At 38.2% G+C, this 25038-nt stretch overlaps 1 protein-coding gene across 27 annotated transcripts in view; it reads right to left on the bottom strand.

Moving 5' to 3' along the window:
• dlg1b (discs large MAGUK scaffold protein 1b) overlaps window positions 1-25038 on the bottom strand; it is a 116207-nt gene that overhangs the window by 1974 nt on the left and 89195 nt on the right. For 12 of the 27 annotated variants that reach the window (XM_084120186.1, XM_084120180.1, XM_084120179.1 and 9 more), the window contains 13 exons: window positions 19167-19293; window positions 16589-16745; window positions 16326-16428; window positions 15567-15681; window positions 14280-14456; window positions 12239-12305; window positions 10084-10183; window positions 5764-5805; window positions 3312-3362; window positions 3103-3204; window positions 2102-2274; window positions 1739-1848; window positions 1365-1456 (listed from right to left, as the gene is read on the bottom strand). In XM_084120186.1, coding sequence (XP_083976312.1) covers window positions 1365-1456; window positions 1739-1848; window positions 2102-2274; window positions 3103-3204; window positions 3312-3362; window positions 5764-5805; window positions 10084-10183; window positions 12239-12305; window positions 14280-14456; window positions 15567-15681; window positions 16326-16428; window positions 16589-16745; window positions 19167-19293 — 1416 coding nt within the window. Of the gene's footprint in view, window positions 1-1364; window positions 1457-1738; window positions 1849-2101; window positions 2275-3102; window positions 3205-3311; window positions 3363-5763; window positions 5806-9794; window positions 9829-10083; window positions 10184-12238; window positions 12306-14279; window positions 14457-15566; window positions 15682-16325; window positions 16429-16588; window positions 16746-19166; window positions 19294-25038 lie in introns of all 27 variants that reach the window. The other 15 variants (XM_084120193.1, XM_084120189.1, XM_084120187.1 and 12 more) reach the window with 3 other exon arrangements.

Raw genomic sequence — 25038 nt, forward strand, 5'->3', positions numbered from 1 at the left:
ATGAGCCGTTTCACATCTGCAGTCCTCATGCGGGCGATCATGGGTAAAAGCTCTCTTTAGTGTCCTAAGCTACTGTAACTGTGACCGCCTGTAAGCTGTGATAACAGTAACTGATGGTAAAATGCTCTTTTAGAAATGACATTTCTAAATTCATCTCTTTTGAAGCCCCGCTGCAACCAAATTCATAGCCTGCTGTGAGTAGTGTTCTTGTTATTATGTATAATCCATAGGTCTCTGGATTTGTGTGAAGACTACATGTGCATTTACATTTATTTATATATATATATATATATATATATATACATTTTTTTTTTTTTTTTTTTGTCTATACTAAATACAAGAAACAGAACTTTATACTACGAGAGACTGTCTTGGCTTCTTCTGGGCTGGATTTCACGAAACCACCTTAACGCTACGCCGTTCTTAAGTTATACCTTAAGCTGTACCTTTTCGTTAATACGCGTTTCTCGAAACGTTTCTTAATTAAGTATACCTTCTGTAAGTCATGCGTTCGGAAGGTTGGTCTGGACCACTCTTAGCTTTACCTCATCACTGTAGACAGTTCACTCCGCTATTGGCCACCACGGCAAAAAGCTTCTTTACATCTCAGTCTATACCAATATTATTCTGAAGTGTTTTCATGCAAAAAATAAAGTTGTCATTACACTGATTGTTGTTAGCTTTTTAATTATATTATCCAAAGGTACATCAGCTGGCAAAGCATTAGTCAGTAAAGGCTAAGGAGTCCATTTAAAAGGAATGATTGCGGTGGGGAGTTTGCTCAAACGATACAGCGAATAGTTGTTCTACACTAACCTGCAATTTTTGCAGGTTTCAAAACACGCCACACTGGATATAACCTGCCATTAATTTTCACTTAAATTTAATGCTTTAACAGTTGGTGGCATATCCTTGGAAAAACTCCAGATCCAGAGATCCAGAAGCTAATGCCAGCGTATTGCCATGGCGACTTACCAACGATGGCTCGACAATTCACTCACGTTGGATGTGTCAAAGTCACATTTTGACAACGTTGCATAGGTCGTAATATTTTAATTCATGACTGGTTGACTGCCAAATTAAAATATTAAATAGAATGATAAAATAACATTATTAACCGGTTACAGGTAATTTCAAACTAGCGTTTCTGTTTAGAATGATTAAACGATTTCGTTTTCATTTATGTTCTTGTTAAAATTTCGTTCGTTTCCGGTTTTTGTTTTCATTTCTTGAACTGGATCAGAGCCCTGGTTCCCTGGGAATCAAACCAATGACCTTGCCATTGCTACATATATAGTGTATTGTAATATCAGAAATGTGAGTTGTGGTAGGCTGTAGTCTTGACGCCTGTATGAGAGACAGACCTGTGAAGTGCTCCATGAACTCCTGTTCCAGCTTCATGGCTCTGTCGTATGTCTTCCTGCCTTGTTCCTCCGTCAGTCTTTTATTCATCTCCCTGAGGACAGAGCAAACAGCATTGCCCTCTAATTACACACTGATGTATTGCATTGCTTGTGGGTTAGTGAGTGATCCAACATTAAAAAAGGTTTGAGAAATAAATAGATTTGACGGCACCCCAATGCCTTTGACTGGGAACAGTTTACAACATATGACACAATGGAAAATAGGGTAGAGAATAGACATCCCACCCTTTCCATCAGCACCATAGTAATGTATTAGTCATTGATGGCATGACATTCTTTGTAAATACTAGTTTGATTTCTTGTCTTTCACTCACATGATGTTCTCCACTGATTTTGGTTTGATGAAAATGGCGATGGGGTAAAGCACAGCCACTTGCAGCCTCTTGATGGCATTGCCTGATACATCTAGAATGCAGTGTTTGCCCTGAAGAGAGTATCACACACTGTTTTCATCTGGTTAGCATTAAGGATGCATGTTAAGCATTAGACTCCTGTGTTGTCAGCAATTGAGCAGGTGTATCGTGCAAATTGTGCTTATTTCTCCAGAAATAATGCTAAGCTCCAATTCCTAAATAACATGATATGTAAACATTGACTAATGACATTCAAATACTATTTTCTGTTGCCTGGTAAATGTAATGTATGTACAGTAGACTTGGTGTTGGTAATGACCTCACCTTTTCCGCCACCTCTTTGACAGACTGCACACTGGTTCCATACAGGTGGCTGTTGTACTGGCCCGCCTCGATGAACTTGTGCTCCTGTATATCTCTCTCCATCTGCTCTCTGGACACGACAAAGTGGTAGTCTCTCCCGTCCACCTCGTAATCTCGCTTCGGTCTCGTTGTATCTGAGACAGAGAGGAGCACAAGCTACATTATTATCATTATTATTGTGGGTCTCAGAACACAGCCACCCAGTTTATGCTGTGCAACAATATTCGAAGGCCTTTGAGTTTTATTCTATAAGAATTAGGAAAAGGATCAGTACAAATATGTTTTAGGCACAATTTCTACCTGATAAGATTTTATCAAAAAAAAAAAGTAAGATGAGAACCATTGGCCTCAATTACTTTTTTGGAAGCTATTGCAGTGCTTCTCAAACTTGTCCGGGGAACCACTGCTCATTTTGGATGTCTCCCTCATCTAAAGCCTGGGACACACCAAGCCGACGTCAAAGAACTAGTGGCGACTAAAGCTGACTGTGTTGTCGCCTCTCGCCGGCTGCGTCTCGGGCAAAAAGCTGCACTTGAACTCACCAAAAGGACTAAAGGCTACTGTAAACTAGCATGTGCGTTCTGCGTCTGCATGTAAGTTAAGGTGACAGACAGCATTACAAATGGCTGTCCCTTCAAATAGTGCCATATTTCTGTATTCTTAATGCCCGTTTTAATCAAACCGCACCATGAATTGTCAGAGTCCACTCCATTTTGAAGGGAAATTAATTAAATCACAGACATTCCCCCAGTTTAATATCCTCACAGGGAATAATAATTAACATTACTTACTAGTAGAATTGTATTAAAATCTCAAAAAAAAAGACGTCAGTGTAGTCAAAACTGCTTTTCTCATCTGACAAGCCTGCAAACCATCCTGTAATATCCACTGCAGACACTGTTACAATGTATCCCTCATCATATTATCTCATCAGCTCACACACACGGTGTACAGAGACTTACGGGGAACACAGGAACCGAATTTGTCAGGGAACTCCGATATCAGGTCATCGTTTACTCTGTCTTTCATCGGACCCAAGATTATCACTGGCCGTGCGTAGTTCACTGTGGAAACATCATTTGTGAAATCAATTACATTTTCCTAATAATAATTGTTCATGTTAAATCTTATGGGTTAATATTGATGTTACAGAGAATCATAAGCATTTTACCTTCCTGCTGACAGACTGGCTCATAAGAGAGCACATATTCCTCTTGACCACCTGAGAAATACACACACATACACACAGTTAAACTTAGAAAAAATATCTCTGTACAATTCATCATTTGGTTTACGGTATCGTTTTTAGACAAACAAATCCAGCCAAGCATATTAAGACACTAAAATCAATGCAATGTTTTCTGCTCATGCATTATAGAGTGGTGCGGGAATGACGTCAGAACCCAAAGACTAATTCGCCGCTGGTTCCTTCGAAATTTTCCTATGGGTTTTTATAATGGGGTTTTTCGATTGAACTGTGGAAAACAGACTTGAATATACTTAGACGTTTTGTTCTACAACATAAATTACACACGCCCAGAGCAAAAAGGTGAATTTTGAAGCAGTTATGTTCATTTTTGAAAATGCAAGTTTTTATTAAGTCACTAGATAAGACTGCTTGAGGTGTGAGTGTGTGCAGTGCAAGTTGTAGAACAAACGTCAAGTTATGTTTACCACAGGCTTTATTTTACTCATAAAGTGAAAAAAGCCCATTATAAAACCACATAGGAAAATCTCGAAGGAACCAGCGGCGAACTGGGTTCTGACGTCATACATGCACCAGTCTATTATTGAATGTGTGAAATTGCAACAAAAGCTATGCGAGATCCACTCAAGGCCGCTAGAGGTCCTCTATGCCACACAAATGAACACTGTTAAGGCAATGGAGTCCTCCGTCATGGTTGGTGTGAGACTGTCATAATGATTAAAGTGCAGCTCTTTCTGTGGATCTCAGCAGGCCTGCCTGTGCACTATGAGTTAGAGGCAGAAACGTGCTGTAAATGAATGAACACTGGGCCTGTGCCATGCTAGTGCTGTTTATTGCATCATACTGTAGTGTACTTAATATATTAAATATTATGCATTTATTCCCTTCCCACAAAGAAAGCAATGTGAAACACTGTGAGTTAGTGCAGAATAAACTGGCTGTTTTTGTTAGTTATTCACATGTATGAAAGATCACGAAGAATACTTAAGGAAATCACACAAAGTACAGCTTCAATGAAGACTTGATTTTACAGGACAAGCTTTTGTACTGCAGGGTTGTGCTGACACAATCAAATACTGATTATACTATTACAACTGGTCAGTGCAGGTCCTGCATTGTATGACATCATTTTCCAGCAAAACAATTATTTATGAATGAATTGCTGTGATGGAGCTTCATTGCACTGCACTGTAGCTATACAATTTCCATATCACTGCAAACTACATAAATGCTGAAGAAATGAAAACTTAACATTTACTAAACCATATCAGCAGAAAATAAATTGCTACAAAATTAAATGTATTTATTTATTTACTTGCACTGCTGTTCAAAAGTTTGAGTTTTTAAAATGTGTTTGACATAAGTCTCTTATGCTCGCCAAGGCTGCATTTATTTTATCACAAATATAGTAAAAACTGTAATATTGTGAAATATTACAATTAAAAATAACTGTTTCTTTTATAATTCATTTGACAAAAATGTATTTACTCCTGTGATGTCAAAGCTGAATTTTCAGCATCATTACTCCAGTCTTCAGTGTCACATGCTGTGAAACTGTGATTTTCCATCCAGGATTTTTGATAAATAGAAAGATCAAAAGAACAGCATTTATATGAAATAGATCATTTTTGTAACATTATAAATGTCTTTACAATTAAATGTAATTAACTATTACATAATTAAATACATCCTTACTAAATAAAGGAATTCATTTCTTTCAAAAAAGAAAGAAAGAAAAAATCTCAAAGCTTTTGAACGGTGATATAGCAGAACAAGTGGAAATATTGAAGAAGCTACGTACAAATTTGAACCAGTGGCTGAGTAAAATATTTTGAGTGGGCCCTTGCTTGCATCAATTTTTTATTATTTATGTTTGCATTCATTTAATTTGCCACAATTTCACTGGCGATCCCATTATGATGCTGTGACGCATATAATCTTGCCTCAAAGTGTCTGGTATCATGCAGTAGCTGGTAATGCACAGTCTGCAGTGCTGATCACAGCGGTGTGTAATATCTTCAGAGTGGCTTTGATATAACACTGTGACTCTGACTGTCTCTGACAGAGAGAGGGCAAGGGCTGGGTAGGGATGGGGGTGCACTGTTGCTATGGAGACTGGCGGAGGGCTCACTGATTGATTTTGGTATTGTATCTGTGTGGCTTGTGGAACATTACCCAGCCTGCCTCACTGCAGTGCTGCTCTGGTGAAGGGGGTGGGCGATGTGAACTCTTGAGAAGTCCAGAATAACACTGCTCGGTGATATATTTATTTGTATATTGTATTATTAAATTGGATCTCCCATACACGTTAATTCACAGCAGAGAGGAAGAGAGAGAGAGAGAAGAACAGTGTTAAATGGGAAAGAAAAGCAGACGAGGCCGACGGATGAAGGACACAATGGAAAGAAGAACTTACGGTAACTACTCTCACTATCACTGGCATTAGAGGTGACATGCTCTGAAATCATAACAGAGGGGAATGGATGATGAGAACCAAGAACAGGAGCACATGATGATGCATGAGGTGACTTCACATAAGAGTGGAAGAGCAATCCTGAGTCTCAGCAAAGTGGAGGAGTACAGACACACACACCACTGAGGGACACAGTACACCTTCTGAGAATCGTCAATGTAACTGTGTCCCTCTCCAATTTAAAGACCACATGAAATCAAAACTTTAGTCCATATATGTTATATGTTAATATGTCTCTTAAAAGCTGACAAAGTTAACTTAATAATTTAATAATAATATTAAATAAAACAAAAGTTAAAAGTACAGAGTTTGACATTATTACGGGTTCATTCTGCTGTCTAAATGCTGGTCAGAAATCATAAGATTAATCACAATTATTATTTTTATTACCCACCATAGTTTTATGTTTCTTATCAGGTTTATTATACATCTAAAATTAGTGTTAGCATAAAATAGCCTATAAATCTGAATAAAAAAAATAAAAATAAAAAAAACAGTAAACAAATGAATCCTTCCTAGCAGCAAATAATAATCTAAACAACATAAACAGGGTATTAAGCACACGCTCACGCAACGTTTGTCTATAAATGTCTTTATAACATTTAAAATATTTATTACCCATTTTGCATACGCAGGCACATTTTAAGTTTTGACACAAAAATGTATTTCCTTTCTGAAGGTGTCTTTGTCCATATTAGTGTGGTTTTATTGAGTTGTGATGTAAACTAAAAGCTACTAAATGACAACCAATGTCCTGATTCAAAACAAAATCCGTCAACGGGGCCATTCTTCAATTGCAGTGACAAGTTACCCCTAATTTGCAACAGTTAAAATAAACTTTAAAAACCAATAAATCATTAAATGTTTGCATTTTTATACTGTGTAGAGGGGAAACAATTTGTGCACTGTTTTAACATGTTTAAACTGGTACATATTTACGGTGTACATATTTAATCGAGTTTGAGAAATTGTGCAACAAAATCTGCATGTTCCCACCATACAGACGTTTTTAGAACAAATAAAATGGCTATATTGTGATTTCGATTTAATTTACCAGGTACAATTTAATTCAATTGTTTAAAAAATGTATTTTGTTACATTTTTTTTCATAAAAAGTTATAACAATTTCATGCATCACCCTTTATTAGAGTATGTGATGTTACGCTGATAACTAACAGATTTTTTTTTTATTTCTAAATGAATATTTCTTATTAATATTTCTAAAATGTCCCCAGACGTTGAAACCATCATGACTGGAGCAGCCTCCATTTTAGAAAGGTCTAGATCTGTGCTAATCTGTGGTGGTACAGTCTTTCATGGTAACACCGCATGACTCCATAGAAAATCCACAGACAATACACAAACAGAAATGTTCTATTTAAAAATCATAGAGTTTGCGGTAACACTTTACAATAAGGTCTCATTTGTTAACATTAGTTCATGTATTAACTAACATTAACAAACAATGAGCAATACATTTAATACTGTATTACTTAAATACTTATTTATGTTTGTTAATGTTATATAATTAAAATGCAGTCTGCCATTGTTTGTTCATAGTTTAGTTTATTTCTAGGTTTTATGACAGAGTCCTGACACTCCTGTATTGTATTGTCTTGTCTTTGTCTGAGCGCGCGGTTTCAAGCGTGCTTGAGGCTTGCGCTCTCTTGTCAGTGTGCCTTGTTTCATGTGCGGGGCGTGGTGTTTGGATTCCGGCACTTCGGTCTAGTTTGGTTTTGTGTCAGGATTCAGACATTAATGCTCCTTGTGTTTGTCTTCTGTTGTGTGCGCACGGGATGAGCATTTGCTCTGTTGTGTGAGCGAGTTGTCTGAGCGAGTTCACGCGTTCTGTGTAGCAGTGAAAAACACCAGCTGCGTGCTTTCATGTTGTCATGTTCAGTGTGAATATGCGGCTTATGAGTGTCTCTTTGGCTGTGTGTCTGTGTCTCATTCTGTTTGAGCACATGGCTTGTGATTTAGCCATGTCTGATGTGAGCTTGTCATGTGTTTCCTTGTGCCATGTGCTCTCCTGTCTATTGTCTTAACTCCGCCCATCTTGTTACCTGATTATTGGTTTATTTGCCCCACCTGTCTTTCCTCGTCACCTGCCTTGTTCGCTCCCTATCTAGGCTGCATCCGAAAACTGCTAAATGCTGTCTTCGAAGGACACATTCCAAGGTCGGAAGGCATAAAGGCACGTCTGAATGCAATGTTAGCTTCACTTCTTGTCTCCTGAGATTCCTTCATCTGATCGATTTTTGAAGGCAGCATAGATGTGTACTTTGCAGACTTTCTGTCTTTGATATCCCACAATCCTGTGCTTTGCATTCAGTGACAGTTGAGCCAGAAAAATAAAGATGGTGTCTGAAAGTTGCGGCTGGTCATCAGTTTGTGTGTAAATGTACATTTTTGATCAATGTTTTCCACTTATGATGTCATTTCTAGCGAGAAATCACTATTGTAGTCATTAAATATTCACTTAGTTTTCACCGAAGCTCGCTCTATTTTGCTGTAGATCATTAAACCGTGAAGCTGCCTCAGAAGTCTGTCCCAAATCAGTTTCGTGAGGTACCTTCATGCGCAAACGCTGCCTACAAAGTCATTGGCTGATAGGGCAGCGAGGTAACAAGTCAGCTGCCTAAGTTTTCGGGTGCAGCCCTATTCTCCTTGAGTTTGCAGTCCTGTGCCAGTCAAGTCAAGTTCTGTTTCCCCCCTCAGGGTAGGTTTTTATTTTATTTATTTCGTATGATTAATAAAGCCCATTGCTTCTTGCATCTTGAGTCCTAGCCTCATCCCTTCACCCAAACCTGACACCAAAGACCATTTTATAGTTGCACATTCCTACTGCATACTATTGCATATTGCCTATTGCATACTTCAAATACTGGTAACACCACAGACATAAATGTTTGTGGCACCAGTATTGATTTAAATTTCTAAAAATTAAAAAAATCATTAAGCTTTCATTTTACTAGACATATCATATTAAACAAATTTTAAATATGTAGCAATGCATTTTATTATTTAAAAATAAAACATGATTTTTACAAATTTTGTGTCTTGTTTGCCACCACAATTGAAGAATGACTGAAGAAACACAGAAAAGAAAACCGCACCACACCCGCATTAAATCTGGTAAAGAAAAACGATTGATTTTCGCATTAACAATACAAAACTTTTTCTAACACCATGTGAACGATCTGCCCATAAAGGCTATTTTGAACATATGGGCATAATTGTGGTTCTCTTAGCAGCATGAAAAATAAAACTCTTGTTCAAATTGCGAATTGATTATATACAGAAACGCTCCCTTAATGACTGAAGCTGTCAATCGCTTCAGTTGCAGCGCACAAACGCTGTGCTCAATGCTGCAAATTGTGTTGTAATTAGAAACCTTTGACATTCTTTACTCTTTAAACTACAGAGCGTGATAAGCACGGGACCGTTTGAAAGCAGCTGCCTATCAGTGGGTACCGAACGAGTAGAAATAGTCTTGGCTATTGGACCCACAGTGCACCCGTGCCTATTGATTCACGACCCGCACCGCAAATGACCACGTAAATGTTATTACACCCGTTACATTAGCAGTTCACCCGTCGGGTACCCGCGCCCACATGCAGGACTCTACAGTAAACCGTAATTAGATCTAAAGTGTGTGATGGCAAATAAATATCAGATCAACAGATCATTTTTCTCAATAGAACATCATGAGCAAATAAAATGTGCAGATACTGAATGAGAACGGTGAGAAAGACAGTAGAAAACAACCTTTCACCTTTCAACAACAGAAAGAGAAAACAGTTTTATTCTGGTAGTTTAAGCGTGTCTGGAGAAGCTCTTGAACTCTGGGACAAACTAAAAGTGCCCTCGAGAGAAAGATCAGCATGAATTATGAGAGTGAAGAATGAGAGATGCGAGAGGAAGAGAGATCTGGTCCAGAGGTGACCAAGTGGGCATCCACATGGGGAACTTACTCAGGCCTTTGGATAGCATGTCATCTGGGTTGTCCTGTGGAGCGGTCAGGAAGGGAGCAACGAGAGAGACAACAACCACAAGAGTACATGGGTTACTGAGACACTCTAAGGCCTGGTCCAGCCACTGGACACAGCAGGCACCAAGCGTTCTCTGTCCACGGGTGTTGCTGTGTCTAAAGTAGGCTGTGATGCCTGCTGTGTCCAGTGGAGCAGTGCCCACCTCTGTCCTCATGACCTGCTGCCCTATTCTCACCCAACATTGCGCTGTAGTGCCGCTTTCTGTACTTACGGTCCACATCGCTTGTTTCCGGCTCACTCGCCTCCTTGTTCTTGTAGAAGGTGAACTTGCGGGAAAAGAGGTTCTTTTTACGCTTGTCATTGAGGGACTGCTGAGGAAGAGAAGGAAGGGGAGGGCAAAAGAAAAGAAGGGAAGGGAAAGAGGGCTGTCTAATGTCCATATGGCAAAAATAAAAGATGATTGTTTTGCTCTTGGCTTTGTGGACCTCTGATGACTTGATCAAATGCCACTGGCATTGCAAGTGATTCAAGATACATTTGACGATCAATTTCTCATAGATAGGTGTTTACTCAATTAATGGAGGACGTCACAAAGTAAGAATTGTACATGAAATGCATGATGAACTGAAGTGGACAAATGAATGGATTTTGAGTCGAAGACTCAAAAAAAGCTAGCAGCAGGACATCTCAAAGCATTCAGATTTGCATGCAGAGGGTAAAAAGCATAGTGAGTGTGCCAGAAGCATGTGGAGGCCTATAACTGCTTTGGTTGTGGCAACAAAGCAAGTTGGGCTGATTTATTTTTCAAAATATAGTATGACATCCTTTGCTGTGAACAGAGCCTGTATGTGAAATTATTTAAGTAATAGTAACTACATGGCTCTGTTCTTCGGCACCAGCACTATAGGTGCGTTTCCATTCTTACGCAGTGATCAGTTATAAGCCAGGTTGTTTGCACTGCAACACTGAGTTACTGGAGAGCATGGCATGGTAGGCAGAAGGAGAAGAGTGTGAGGATGAAGGACAGGAGAGGAGGAGGTGTGGCATACAGAAGGACGAGCAGTCCGACATCAATGGCAAGCGTATTTGTCCTTCGTTTTCCTATCATGCATGTTTTGTCGGCTGTTAGATAATCTGGTGTTTTGACTTCTATGCCTCATAAATGAGTTATAGATGTATTACAGTATTGTTATATGTGTTATATATATAACATATGGCCGTTTTTGGGCCTGCAACACTTGCAGCTACGCATGCTGTTAATTTAGACCGGACCATTCATATGGCAGACTGATTAGTAAACGTCATCCAGAATATTACATTCCACTGAATGCACTGACTGAGCATTATTAAATGTGAGTTAATATAAAATGGTCAAACTTTCACAGAGGTAGGAACATTATCCAACACTAATTCGTAAAGTAATTTAAAATGCATTTCAATGTCATTCTAGATACACAATATAAGCAACAAAGAAATTTTGTTCTAATCCCTAGTGAGTTGCCTACTTCTACAGCATTTTAGACATCATAATCCTGAGGTTGTTCCATAAGGAAGGAAACAACATTGTGTTGCTTTCTAAGATATCTTGTTTTGGCCAAAATCAACATGTACACTACCAATGTAATTAATCAAATTTTTGGGGTCAGTCATTTTTTTAAAGAAATTAACACCTTTATTTAGCGAGCATGCATTAAATGAACATTTTTGTTACAAAAGATATTCTTTTCATCAAAAAATGAAGAATCATAATATATTATGCAGCACATCTGTTCAATATTTATTGAACATAGTAAGCAGCACATCTGTTTTCTACATTGATAATAAGAAACCTTTCTAAGCATAGAATTATTTCTGAAGAATCATCAGTAATGGCTTTGTCAGTACAGGAATAAATAACATTACAAAAAACATTAAAATTGAAAAAAAGTTATTTTAATTTGTAATAATATATCACAATATTACAGTTTTTATTGTATTTTCAAAAACGACCCCAAACTTTTGAACAATAGTGTCTGGTTTGCAGAGAATACAATCCCAGGACACACTGTGAGCTCAAAACTTTATTCAAGACGGCAGACAAGTTGAGCGAAATGTCGATTAACAGAAAAGTATAGAGAATCCTAACACAACTTGACCCAACAACTTTGACCCAAATTTACCCAATATTTAAGTGAGCTAGGTACTTTTTTCTTTATTACATTATTGTCAAATTATCTTACAAAATGAACAACAAAATTTAAGTGTCAAGTCTTTTGTGTGGTTCTTTATTTATGGAAAATTATGGGAAAAGTGTTGCAAATCAGTCACAAAGTTCAAGTTCAGTAAGGATGTGGTCTTAGAAGTCAAAGCAACTCACTAGGTTTTAGAACAGAATATTGTTGGTATCTTAGTAGGTACTGTATGCATGTATGAAATATTTCACTCACCCCTTTTTCTCGTGACTTGGAGTTAAACTTAACTGTCTTTAACCTGGCTCTCTCCTTCTTCTCCACTCTAGAGAGAAAACACAAGGATCTCAGATAACAATTGCTGTTGTCCACTTTAAATCCATGTTACACTGCAATCTTCATCAGGACAGATGATGAGGGATTTTTGGAAAAAAAAATCAAGTCTTTGGGTACCTGCAAATTATTCGCAGAAATTTTTATTTACCTACTTGTTGATTTACTCATTTATTTAATAATTTACTTAATTTTATTATCATGGAAAATGAAATTATTGTCTATTATTTTGCGAGCAACTGGTGATTAAGAAAAATGCCACATCACAATACTGAAAATGTTTCCATTTTAAGCCAAGGCGGCGAGTGAATATCACACAAGCAATGTGTAAATTCTGCTTATTCTCTTAATAGACTTAATATTTCTTAATATTTCTCTTGTGGCCCATAATGAAAAAATAAGAAGTATTTCGTGTTAAGTTGTTTTTGAAATGAGGAGTAAGCTAATCAAACCAATCTTTTATTATCCTCGCAACGCATCAGTTATACGGGGCAAATTAATTGTAAAATGAATTTAATAATAAAAGTAACATAGTAATAATAATAATTTATTACATTGATTGGAAATGCCAAAATCTCTTGATATCTCTAATAGCTGATGCTTTTGATGATATCTCTGGCTATTGTTGATACACAATATAATCGTCTATCAGTGCAACCCATGGGGGGTTATCGTGGGCCCTGCATGCCTGTCCGCTACGCCACTGTGAAGGGCTTAACGAAGTCCACCAGGCACAGCATCAAAGCGATTAAGTGTTTTATGCAAATCCACACGAATGGCCTGTTCAATGTTCAGTAGCCTACTGCAATGGCTGAGAGTCTCTTCCATCTCATGGTGTTTCTTATGTATGTTTTCAGTCGGCGCAAGCAGCAAACATTTCTTTCATCAGCACAGTCAAGAATAACTTAAAGAGGTTGCCAGCGTTTACTAGACTGTGGACTAGCTTTGACTCTCTGAACAGTGAGTTTTTCTAGCTTGCGCCATTGAACATTCATGGGCCATTCATGTGGATTTGGATCTCGCTCAGGACGCTGTCTGTGGAGGCCTGACTAACGTCTCCAAAGAGCTGACGGGTCACATCGGGAATTCTCATCTTCTGAATGAGTGACACTTGTCTGCTCAGTTACCAATCCTCCATAAGCAATTTCTGTTTTTGATTTCTTTGAGTAGTAATTATTTGGCGTATTGGGACGCTTAGCCATTTTAGCCAATGGACGCTTAGCCATTTTGTCCGATCATTTAATTTTCCCTAACATCATCCCATGCAGGTGTAAACGAGGTCTAAAACGTTTTGAGCTTGTTCACCTTCAACCACTTCCAGAGGTAGTCGAAAAAGTTGCTTTTGCAGTGTAGGTCGTGTTGCTCATGTGGTCGAATGTGTTCGCCTACTGACCTACTGCGTAAACATTATGGGAAGCGCACTAGCAAGACGGGATTTAAACTTTGTTGGCTGGAGACCCAAGTTTGATTTGAAGCTGAAAAACGTCTCAAGCGCGATGTTCTCTCTCCATTTCTGATTTCGAAATCTGATGCTTCCGTATGTTTTTCTGTCGTCTCTGGGCGTTTATATGTAAACTGCTTGAGCTTACTTCATCCATTAGATTGAAAGATCTGAAAAAGTCCACACATTTACCCGCCCATACACCCTCCCCTCGAAGAAATCAGGACAGAAGTGGTTGAAAGTGGACAAAAGAGATGGATTAAAACACCAGGAGTAAACAGGAATGCGTTTCCCTCGTAATCCAATCGGCCAAAACGCATCTTAATACCAGGTGTAAACAGGGCCGAAGACATGCACTTTAGGCTACAGAGGGTAAGTTATCAGCTATACACTCAGGTGCTGGAGGACCTGTGATTGTGATATTATTTGGTACAAATCCAAAGTTTACAAAGTAAACCTTAACATTCCTGAGTGCATTTATTTATTTGTTTGTTTTTTTCATTTTTTTAAGTTTCAATCTCTCACCTTCTCTTGCTGGGGATAACGCCCATTTCCTCCACCTCTCCTTGAGCAGTGACCTGCCGTGCCTGCCACCACTCATCATCTGAAGCATTCACCACGTGCAGGATGTCCCCAAATTTGAAGTTCAGGCCCTGGCTAGGCAGCCCTGAATCCTTAGTTTTATCATAATCAAACAGTGCCCTGCAGAAAACAGTCAAAATAAGACCACAGGAAAAACATAGACTAGATACTTGATGCATTACCCAAGTGCATGCGGTGAAGTCTGACAAGAAGCTTTAAAAATTGCTGGCCCATTTAAATCAGGAGTGTCAAACTCAGCTCCTGGAGGGCCAGAGTCCTACTGTGTTCACTTCCAACCCTGCTTCAACAAACATACCTATAGTTTATAAATAAGCCTGAAGGACTTATCTGGAACAGGGGCGTTTAATTAGGGTTGAAGCTAAACTCTGCAGGGCTGTGACTCTTCAGGAGTTTGACACCCAGATTTACAATGAATGTGTATGAACTGTAAATATTTCAAATCAATTGTGAAATGTATTAAAAACACTACATTTAGGGCCTGTTCACACCAAGGATGATAACTATAATGACAACAATAAAGATGTAGTTCTAAAAATAAGAATAGTAGAGTCCACACCACAACGATGACGGCACAGAGGAACGATATCACTGGAATCACTTTCAGAGCGATTTTTTTCCTGCTGGTGAATGATTAAAAAAAAAATTGACAGCCAATCAGAATCCATCCTGCTTTAAAGAGCTTGAGCGTTTAAAGTGGCAGATGACAAAACTGCAGCACACGCTTAGAATAAACAGAACATTATTGTCCATTGGTGTGGACGCTAATATAGTTGTCATTACAGCTATCGTTCTTAGTGTAAACAGGCCTTTAAAGTTGGTATGAAACAGAAATCGCTGCCTTTTTTCTCCTAGCTTCAGTGACGAATATCTGAGTGAAACGGCTTCTTGAATGAGAAAAAATGTAGGGCGGCACTTGATATCCGTCAGCAATTGATTGTACCGTTGGATCGCTGTTGTTAGCTAATTGCTGCGATCTCATGTAAGTGACAGGTTGCTAGAGGAGATGTTTTATTGCCCTTGTGCAGTGCTCAAGTCATCAGAGAAGAGATGTCATTTTGAGATTAAAAAAGAATGATGTGCACGAATAAATTATTTATAATAACTCCAATATTCCCCCAAAAAATAAGAATTGTCCATTTTAATTTCATGGTGACTTTACAAGCTGGTGACCAGTCCCTTGTAACATATTGGTGGATATTTGTCCAGTACCTGACGTATAGTGATCTCTTCTGATTGGTCCTCAGGGATCCTGAGCCTGAACTGATGCTACTGTTCATCATCTGCTCTCTTAGGTCATGGATCTTTGCTTCAAATCGGCTGTACTCTAAAAACACAAGGCCACAGACGTCAATACTGCCCATCTCCCAGAATGCTGCTGTTGAATGCAGTCATGACACATTTGTGTGTATAATAGATAAAAGACTTCACAGAAGAATATTTGTGTATACATTTTTTTTTTTCAACAAGACAGTTTTATACCAATATATACACAGGTGGTGTTTTCATGATACCATTTTATGGCAAATACATTTATTTAACATATCTAATCTAATCTCCAAAGAACATGGGATTTCTGCCTTTATGGGTTTTTAAAAAGGATACTAGTCAGTTAAAAGCACATCTTCTCCAAAATTGTTTATCAAAGGGAATGCAGGAAAGAGCATTACAAATTTACTGGCATTGTTAACAGTATAATAATGGTCTGTAGGACGAGTTGTACGGTCAGCCTTGGATGATTCAATCTCCAAATCAAATTTTTACGATTTCTATTTCAGACCCTGACCTGACTTAATGACTCAGATGAGTCAACTGATGGCTATAAAACTGGAGTATTGGTTTATTGGCTTTTTACTTCTCGCAACAACACAGCTAAGAGACTCCTGCTGATCGCTGATTGATTTCTGTTTTGTTTTTAATGGATGATCAAAATGATTGACATGGCATTGTCTTACATTGAGAAGGACTCACCCTCTGGTCTATACTGGGCAACGATGGTAACGGTTTGTCCGGCGTTCTTCAGGGTTGCTGCAGCCTGTTCATGAGTGGCACTGCGTAGGTCTATTCCATTCACCTAAGAAAGGGACAGTCGTTTTTACATCTATAGGGCAAGCAGTATGACAGTGATCTGCAGACTGTTTAGCACTAAGCTTAGTATGTCTGCTGAATACTGTAAGAAATACCTCTGATTAGAAACTCATCTTCAATGTGACAGTGGCCACTGAAATACTCACAGACACCAGGCGGTCTCCTTTCTTCAGCTCTCCACACAGGTCTGCAGGGCCTCCGGCCAGGATGAAGGAAATAAATATGCCCTCTCCATCCTCTCCACCCACTATGTTGAAGCCAAGCCCTGTAGAGCCTCGATGCAGCACCACCTTCCTGGGTTCCCTGCAAAACAACATATTGTGAAATTTTACTACAATTGAAAATAACGGATTTCTATTTTAATATATTTTCAAATGTAATTTATTCCTGTGATGGCAAAGCTGGTCTCCAGTGTCACATGTTACTACAGAAATCATTCTAATATTCTTATATGCTGATTTGTGTTTCCGTTCTGACTTTGAAATAGGCTATTCACGTAAAACACAAGGCCACAAACGTCAATACTGCACATCTCCCAGAATGCAGTCATAAGACATTTGTGTGTATAATGGACTTTACAGGAGAATATTAGTGTATAAAAAAAAATGGTTTCATTAAAACACATGAACAGTATTATACCAATATACACACGGATGGTGTTGCCATGATACCATTTTATGGCTATACATTTGTTTAATATATCTAATAGTTCTATCTCCAAAGAACATGGGATTTCTGCCTTTGTTTTTTTTTTTGTTGTTTTTTTTTTAAGTAATGGGACACTAATTTGTGCATTCATAATTTGTGTGTATAAAACTGTAAACTAGTCTTTTCAAAGAGTTTACAGGATCTTTAGATAGCGAACAAATGCAAGTGATGCAAAACCACCAGTGACTCTAAAAAAAATGTAACAATCAGAATCAGTACATTCAAAAAGTACATTCATAAATGGAATGAATCCGCAACATCTACCATACGTGAGTCTGTTGCAGTTAAAAGCACATCTTATCAAAAATTGTATGTCAAGGGGAATGCAGGTAATGCAGGAATCCTGTAATTTTTGGATGATGCCTGCAAGAATCTCAGAAAAATATGTGATATAACTATCAACAAAGCACCTTTTATATGGAGCAAATAACATACTAATAATATACAAGCATCATATTTCTGCTTTTAAGTGAATATAATTGCCTTGAATATATTGCTCCTGTATGTCCATAGTGTATTACTGTTTGTGATTTACAAACTGAAAGGCAAAATTAAATTATTTTCTGTGGTAATCGATATTATGCCACAATAAAAGTTGCTTTAAGAGTGCAGGCTCGGTGAATATAACTGGCCTCTTGGAGGCACTGCTGGTCTACTCAATTGCACACAGCCTTGTTCTACTACACCATCAAAAACACCCTGTGGCTATCTTACAATACTGATCCTGTAGTCAAACACCATTTGATCACATCAGCTTTTGCCTATTAAATAGAACGTTCCTCTAAAAAACAACACCAACAACACTGAACACAATGACATCTAGAATGCTCTTTTCAGGCTACTTTGTACTGTATGCTTGATTGTTGTGCTAAAATTCAAATCCCCCGTGCACCTAAATGGTCAGATTAATAGAATCGTTTGTTCTGTTGGATTACGACAATCTTGTTTATTCATTTTCTGGCAAGCTGGTTAAGAGGCTTGATGATGCGCTGCGGTTTTTATGAAAATGAACCAACACGTGACGTGGATGGGCTAAATTTGGAGCTTATTAAATCGCTAAATCGGCACAAACGTGTCATTTCAGGTCGGATTTCTCTAAAGTTCTGCTGTTGCATCTGGATAAATTGTTTTAACCACACTCTTTTTTGCATCCAGTTTGATTTTTGATTGTGCCCTCTTAAAGTGGGGAAATTCTCAAATCAAAATGGGTTTAACCCTGTAAAATCAATACATATGTTTATCAGACATAGAGGGAGGTGCTGAGAGGGGAACTGCTATCTGCCCTCACATCTGACAACTCCCTCAGTGAAGCACTGCAGCTTGGGTCAGGTGAATAGCAATCGATATGCCAGTGAACTCTTGTCAAAGTTCATAGAGCTTCATAACATCATCCTGAACATCACAAGTGAGCATCAGAGCACTGACCTGCTCAGGCAACACTTTATAAAAAATAATCATGAACAGCTTGAAGCTTCCCATTTGTTGAACTCAAAAACAATAAGCTTATAAGAACAGGATTAATCTGGTATTCAACTGGTGATCGCGCCATCGGTGTAGTCTGATAAATTAATATGAGCTGGCTCTTTTAATGAATCACTGAAAAAGACTCACAAACTACTCTTTCATGAAGTATTTAAGAGTATATCATTTTATAATAACTCAACACATTGTTGTTTTTGTTTGTGTTGATTATTATCTGTTAAATAGGGTATTTTATTGTTGCTAATTTTAAAAGTTTTACCAAGGTACCTTTATAATTTAAAGCATTAGATGACAGGAAATATCTCTTACATGTAAGCAGAATGCAAAATCGGAATTGAATGAGGAAATATGTATTGATACCCAGCCCTAGCAAGGACTATGAATTAGTTTTGTGTAATAAAACGTTTATTTAAACTTTAATATGTAAAACGTTGGTCTATACAGACAGACGGTGTTGCATCGTGTCTCATTGTTGCAAAATAGTCTGTGCATGAGCACCATAATAGGTTTATGTAGCCAATTTTGAGGCAATACCTGGAAACATCATCTTCCCCCGCATTGGTCTTTAGGGTCGGGGAGTAGCGTCCAGAATGCACTGGGGGCATCGGCTGGCTCATATAGCTTGGAGGGCTGATATGGTTTTCCATGTGTTGGGAATAGGCTGGGAAAGAGAAAAACAAGTTCAACATGTCACCAAAACAAGTCTATAACGTCTTGATCTGCATTCCCCAAGAAGCTTGCACCAATCATTTCCAGGATCTCAAAGAACTTAACCTAATCCTCCAAAATTGCACAACTATGCTCTTCAGAAGCTCTTTAGCATACCTAAGCTAAACAGACACACGTTGACAGTAAATGATACCTCGGCCTGAGCTTTTAACACCTGCGCCTCCACTGCGGCTCCGCTTACATAGCTATCCATGTGGGTGAAAAAGACCTGGAGGTCAGGGTGAAACTGAGCCTAAACTATCCTTCTCTTACCTGTCTTTGTCTCTCTGTAAATGTCTCATTTGAAGCAGACAGTTAGCTGAGCTCATGACAAAAGGCTGCCTGGGTATCGGTGCATCCTCATATGAGCTCTGTTTATTGGAAATAAGTGTGATCCGTACTTGCATAATGACAGAATGATGGTAAATGAGGGAAGGAGATGGATATAATAGATGATACATCAACCAAGACGAGTAAATGAATCATTTTCCCAACATCGCTAATAATGTCCGTTTGTCGATATTTGCCATCAACAGTTACAGTGGTAATGTCACTAGTGTGGAATGCATGCTTAAACATGATAAACGTTGTAGTGGTGAAAGGCAGGGTAACAAAGATCCCATCTTTGACCATCAAAGCTCCCGTCAAAGATTGCTCTCTCCCGTGATGAGATGTGACACCACTTTAGTGGGATGAGACCAGATATGTGCTCTCAGAGTCCAAGATTCAAGACCACAATGTATTTAGAAAGAAAGGGACAATTTTTTACTTAGATATATAATATAATATAATATACAATTGCTGAAATAAAATGTACGTAAAATTCCCTGAATTACCTGGTTATCCATTGGCAAAAATCTAGGTAAATTCCCATGCTAAAAGCAAATATCTTTCTCCTAATGTATTGATGAGTGATATTGATTTATGATATTTGATGAGTGATACAGAACTAAATTGAGTTGCATAATGATCCTATTGTCTTCTGTTCTGCTTTACATCTGAATTCGAATTTGTTGCATAATTGATTAATTTCACAATAACGCTGTTATTTTCCTGCTTATTAATATGAAGCTGCTTTGAAACAATCTGTATTGTATAAAGAGCTATATAAATAAAAATTGTGAGATAGTCTCCAAACCCATGTTAAGCCATTTTATTCATCAATGTGCCTATCCAGGTCTTATTCTACTGTTTGTCCTGTGATATGAGCTCTCTGATGGTTGTGAGATGTATATTTGGGCCCAGTTGGCTGGGAGCAGCAGTGACAGTAGCTTTTTCTTCTACAGTACTACACTATGGCATATAATAGAACGAGAGGTTTAGCAGCAGAAACCTCGCTTTACCCTCAGGCAGAACAGAACAGAGTGGCACGATTAAAAAAAGCACAACAGATGGTAAAATGCATGCTTTATGGCTCTCCATGGGGACAAAAATATAATCTACTAACACGAAGGCTCCCCCTCTGCAACACACTAACCAAATAAAGCAGATCAGAGTGCCCAAAAACCACACTCAAAAAAGAAAAGCGCTTGCACACCATCTACAAGCTATAAACAGTGTTATTACCATTCTGAGTCAGGCTGCTGAATGATTGTGCACACTCAATAGAATTATTTCTCATTCATTATCTCAGACTCAAGATTGGCTCTCTGAGGCCAGTGTGCCATCGTTCCACATGCTGCCCTCACTGCATTAGGATATTGCTGCTTGGATTAGCAATACAGACTTGACCATGTGATCCCAGCCATGATTGAATTTGCTATTTGTCTTTCAAGCCAAGCAGAGCAAAGCATCCTTGTCTGCTGGCTCCACTATTATGTATGGATGGGTCTTAGATGTGGTGCAAGTCTTTCTGTAGCTATATCAACCCTAGCTATCTTCCACAACCTAATGAGCTGCCTGCTTATCATCTAACGGTTAAGAAACTGACTGATTTGGAATGTGCTACATAGGCAGAAACTCTTTTTAACAATTTTCGGCACTGAATGAAACACTGAATGTACGTAATTAATGCTAGGGTTGCCTCTCCAAAGAATACAGGTAATATTATTGTGATGCAATGGTAGTAGAATAAATAGACAAAAATAGACAGTGGGGATGTGGTTCTAACCGATGGTTGTTGCTTGGATGGAGGCAAATCTGAATGTAAGCTTGCAGTCTATTGTAAGAAAGGGGCAGGGTTTAAGCGGACTAAATTATCAGAGAAATCTAGTATACGTCACCAGAGAAAAGTCTGTAGTTTCACTGGAAGATTAAGTTGAACTGACATTCTGATTTAAAAGGACATTCAGATTTTTTTCCCTCTGTATTCTCACTATATTACACTATATGTGCCAAATTGATACCTTCGTGTACAAACGCTGCCTACAAAGTCATTGCCTGATAACGCAGTGAGACAACAAGTCAACTGCTTAAGTTTTTGGATGCAGCCAACAATGCAGCTTGCAAGGTTCTGAAAGAAGTGCCTGTATCTCTTCTTTAGATCTGCCATCAACAATCAACCATTTATTATTCCATGTGTTATGAAGGCACCAATATACCTTGGCTGCAGTATTCTGCATGTGATTCTCCTAATTAGGGTCAGGGATCTTTTCTCTTCTAGTGGTTTTGAACTGATTTCTAGACTTCATCTGTGTCTAATAGGTCACAAATTGTGACCGATATGGGGGTGGTTTTGTCTAATTGTCCATTACACAAGGGGGATCAGCGCAAATGAGCAGAGTTGTGCAAGCTTTGACTTTGAGAAAGTAGTCATCCTTCATCGTATTAGGGTACATGGCAAGCATCCTTTTTAAGGATTAAAAACGAGTGTGTCTAAAGAGAGTTGTGCGGGGCACATCAGAAGAGGTAGAGAGATCAAGGGCTTTGTATGACGAAAGCGTGTCTGATTTGATGGTGTGATGTTGTGTCTGTATGAGTCTGGGGTCTACAGCTGTTGGAGGGCTTAGCAGTGGAGAATAAAGGTACATTGATTATGTAAATGCACTGTGGGCACCCATGGGGTGGGTACAATAACTTTGCGGTAACTTTCATTCAACAGACTTTAGCTTACTGGAAAGTTATTCTGTCCATCTTCAAAAGTCAAGATATTGTAGGTCAAAAGCTGTAGTGCTTTGAAGCTACAGCACAAAGCTAAAGTTTCAGATGACTTGCGTCAGGCTCACATCTCTCAAAACAAGCAGCCTGTGGTGCTTTGACATCCACATGAACAGCACTGCAGATGAGAGTTGTTCACACATGAGGCATTCTCATGCTCCGTCAGCGCAGTTGTTTCATTGTCATGTCTATGACCTGCCACTTCTCGCCAGAGCCATTAAGACAAAAATATTTGGAGTAAGAATAAGCATCTTGAGTATTGAGTTTATATTTGCAACAGATGTGTCAAATAAATTCATGTATCTAGATACACAGAGGATCAGCTACAGACATGCATGCTGATGCATCAATCGTTGTCTCAGCTTAGAAAGGCCAACAACAAACTGTGTCAAAGTTGAACCTGCTTACCTTTTGGCATTGCATTACAATGCTCGACCAATTTACAATGCAGCGCCTAAGGTAATACTATAGCTTGACGTATTGCACCGGGGAACACCGACATGAATCATATTTTAACCCTCTGAGGTCGGCAAACGCGCGGGCGCGTTTTGCCGGATTTTCTCCACATTGTAGCACTATAAACTTAAATTACTCCATCATTTATGGTCATACAGAAAAAAGAAATATAAAAAAAGAATCTGTGATATTTCTCCTTTTGTATGTGTCCACTTACAATCAAATCAAAACATTGTGCTTTTGTAAAATAAAGAAAATAAACAGGTTGTGCGTTCTGCCTCTCTGTCGCGGTGAACTTTTTTTTCTTGAGCACGTCTATAAACTGAAACAAAACTCAGCGAATACTTGTCACACATTTATGAGCCATATACCTTTATAAACATTTAAGTGTGTACTTTTAAATAATCGGATTCAAAACGAAAACAAATATTCTCTGTTTACGTAATTTGTATAAAACCAACAAGATGTCCAGCTTCTCAAACGCTTGCTCATTACAGTTAATTTGGCCACGCCTACTCGCGCAAAAGATATTCACATGCAAATCTCCACATGGAACGCGAACGCGCTCGTTACCTCAACAACAAAACACTTCACTTCACTTTTCGTCGAGTTTGAAAGACGTGCCTGAGCTTACATTGGATTTAGGCTACCTCAGAAGAAGAAGAACGCGATTTGAAGACAAGAAAGATAAGGTAAGAAATTCTTACATAGCCTAGTTTGTTATTGTTGCATAAATGTCACGTTGCAGTTGAACTGTTGCTAGATATATGGGGAATATTATAATATTTAGACCCGTGTTTACTGTGTTTGTGGATATCTGCTCAAGCATAGATATGTTTATGGTAACCATAATGTTTTATATTTGAGCGTGATCGCGTTTGAATGTATCATATTTTGCAAGCGATCGCGTTTGAATGTATCATATTTTTGATAGCGATCGCGTTTGAATGTATCATATTTTTGATAGCGATCGCGTTTGAATGTATCATATTTTCCTGCGCGATCGCGTTTGAATGTACACATCATATTTTGGATGAAAGCAAAACGCACCAAACGGCTTCATGTTTTTATTATTATCTCATTTCATATCATCATAACGGATGGAAACATTTGAAGTAACATGATAATCAATATATTTTTCTCTAGCTTAGTTGTTACTGAAATCTTTTGGAAGATTTATAGGCTGCTATAGGTTATTTATTGTTATTATTATTTTATCCGCACTGCGCATATACCTTATGCCTACAAGGCACAACAAACCTGGTGTTCATTATATTATATATCGTTGGAAACGTGTGTGTGTGTGTGTGTGTGTGTGTGTGTGTGTGTGTATTCTGGGAATTTTAAAAAGGAATTTTAAAAAGCAATTTTAACCAGAAAAATCTAATATTTATTTCCAAAATCGTGCAGGCCTTTCTCTTGATATCAGTATGTTCACTTTTTTTTTCAGGTCCCAGATGCCACTGAGGACTTCAACATTCACATGAGTCTCAGTACGTGAACATGGTAAAGTGAAAATCTTGGAAATGAAAGGTATGTACAGTGTTTTTAGGAATGGCACAAAGGTCTCTGTCTTTGAAGTGCTTTTTTGGCATTTGTTGTGTATCTTTGGATTATGTTGTGTTGTAAATAAATCCAAACAATTTAAAAGCCATTCTTTTTTAAATCTCCTCATTTACAGTATTGTGCAAGGTTGCTCAGAATGATAGGGGCCTGATAGCTCCTAATAGGGCCGTTAGGGGAGGTTCTTTGTCTTTCTCAGGTGAGAAAAGCTTACATATTAATGAGCTCTCGCATAAGGCTTTTTCACACAAAACACGTCGTAAAAATTTTAAATCAATATATTGTCTTATCTGAATGAGCAGTCAGGGTGATTTTCACATAGTTTTGCAGCAAATATTCTAGGCTACGTCATACAATTTTCAAAAGTCTTGTGAAGAAATAATCAGTATGGGTTTCATGGCCTTATTTCAGTGAGAATTTTTTTTTGTATTTTCAAAAACCACGCATAAATGTCATTATCTCAAAACTACAAACTCTTACATACATGCTGTTGATATATTATTGTAGCAGAGTTTGTGCTGAATACAGTGTAATTAGACTTTAGCCATGAAAATGTCACAAGTAACAGAAATAACCAGAAATG

The sequence above is a fragment of the Abramis brama genome, assembly GCF_963993115.1.
Source record: "Abramis brama genome assembly, chromosome: 7".
Taxonomy (NCBI): domain Eukaryota; kingdom Metazoa; phylum Chordata; class Actinopteri; order Cypriniformes; family Leuciscidae; genus Abramis; species Abramis brama.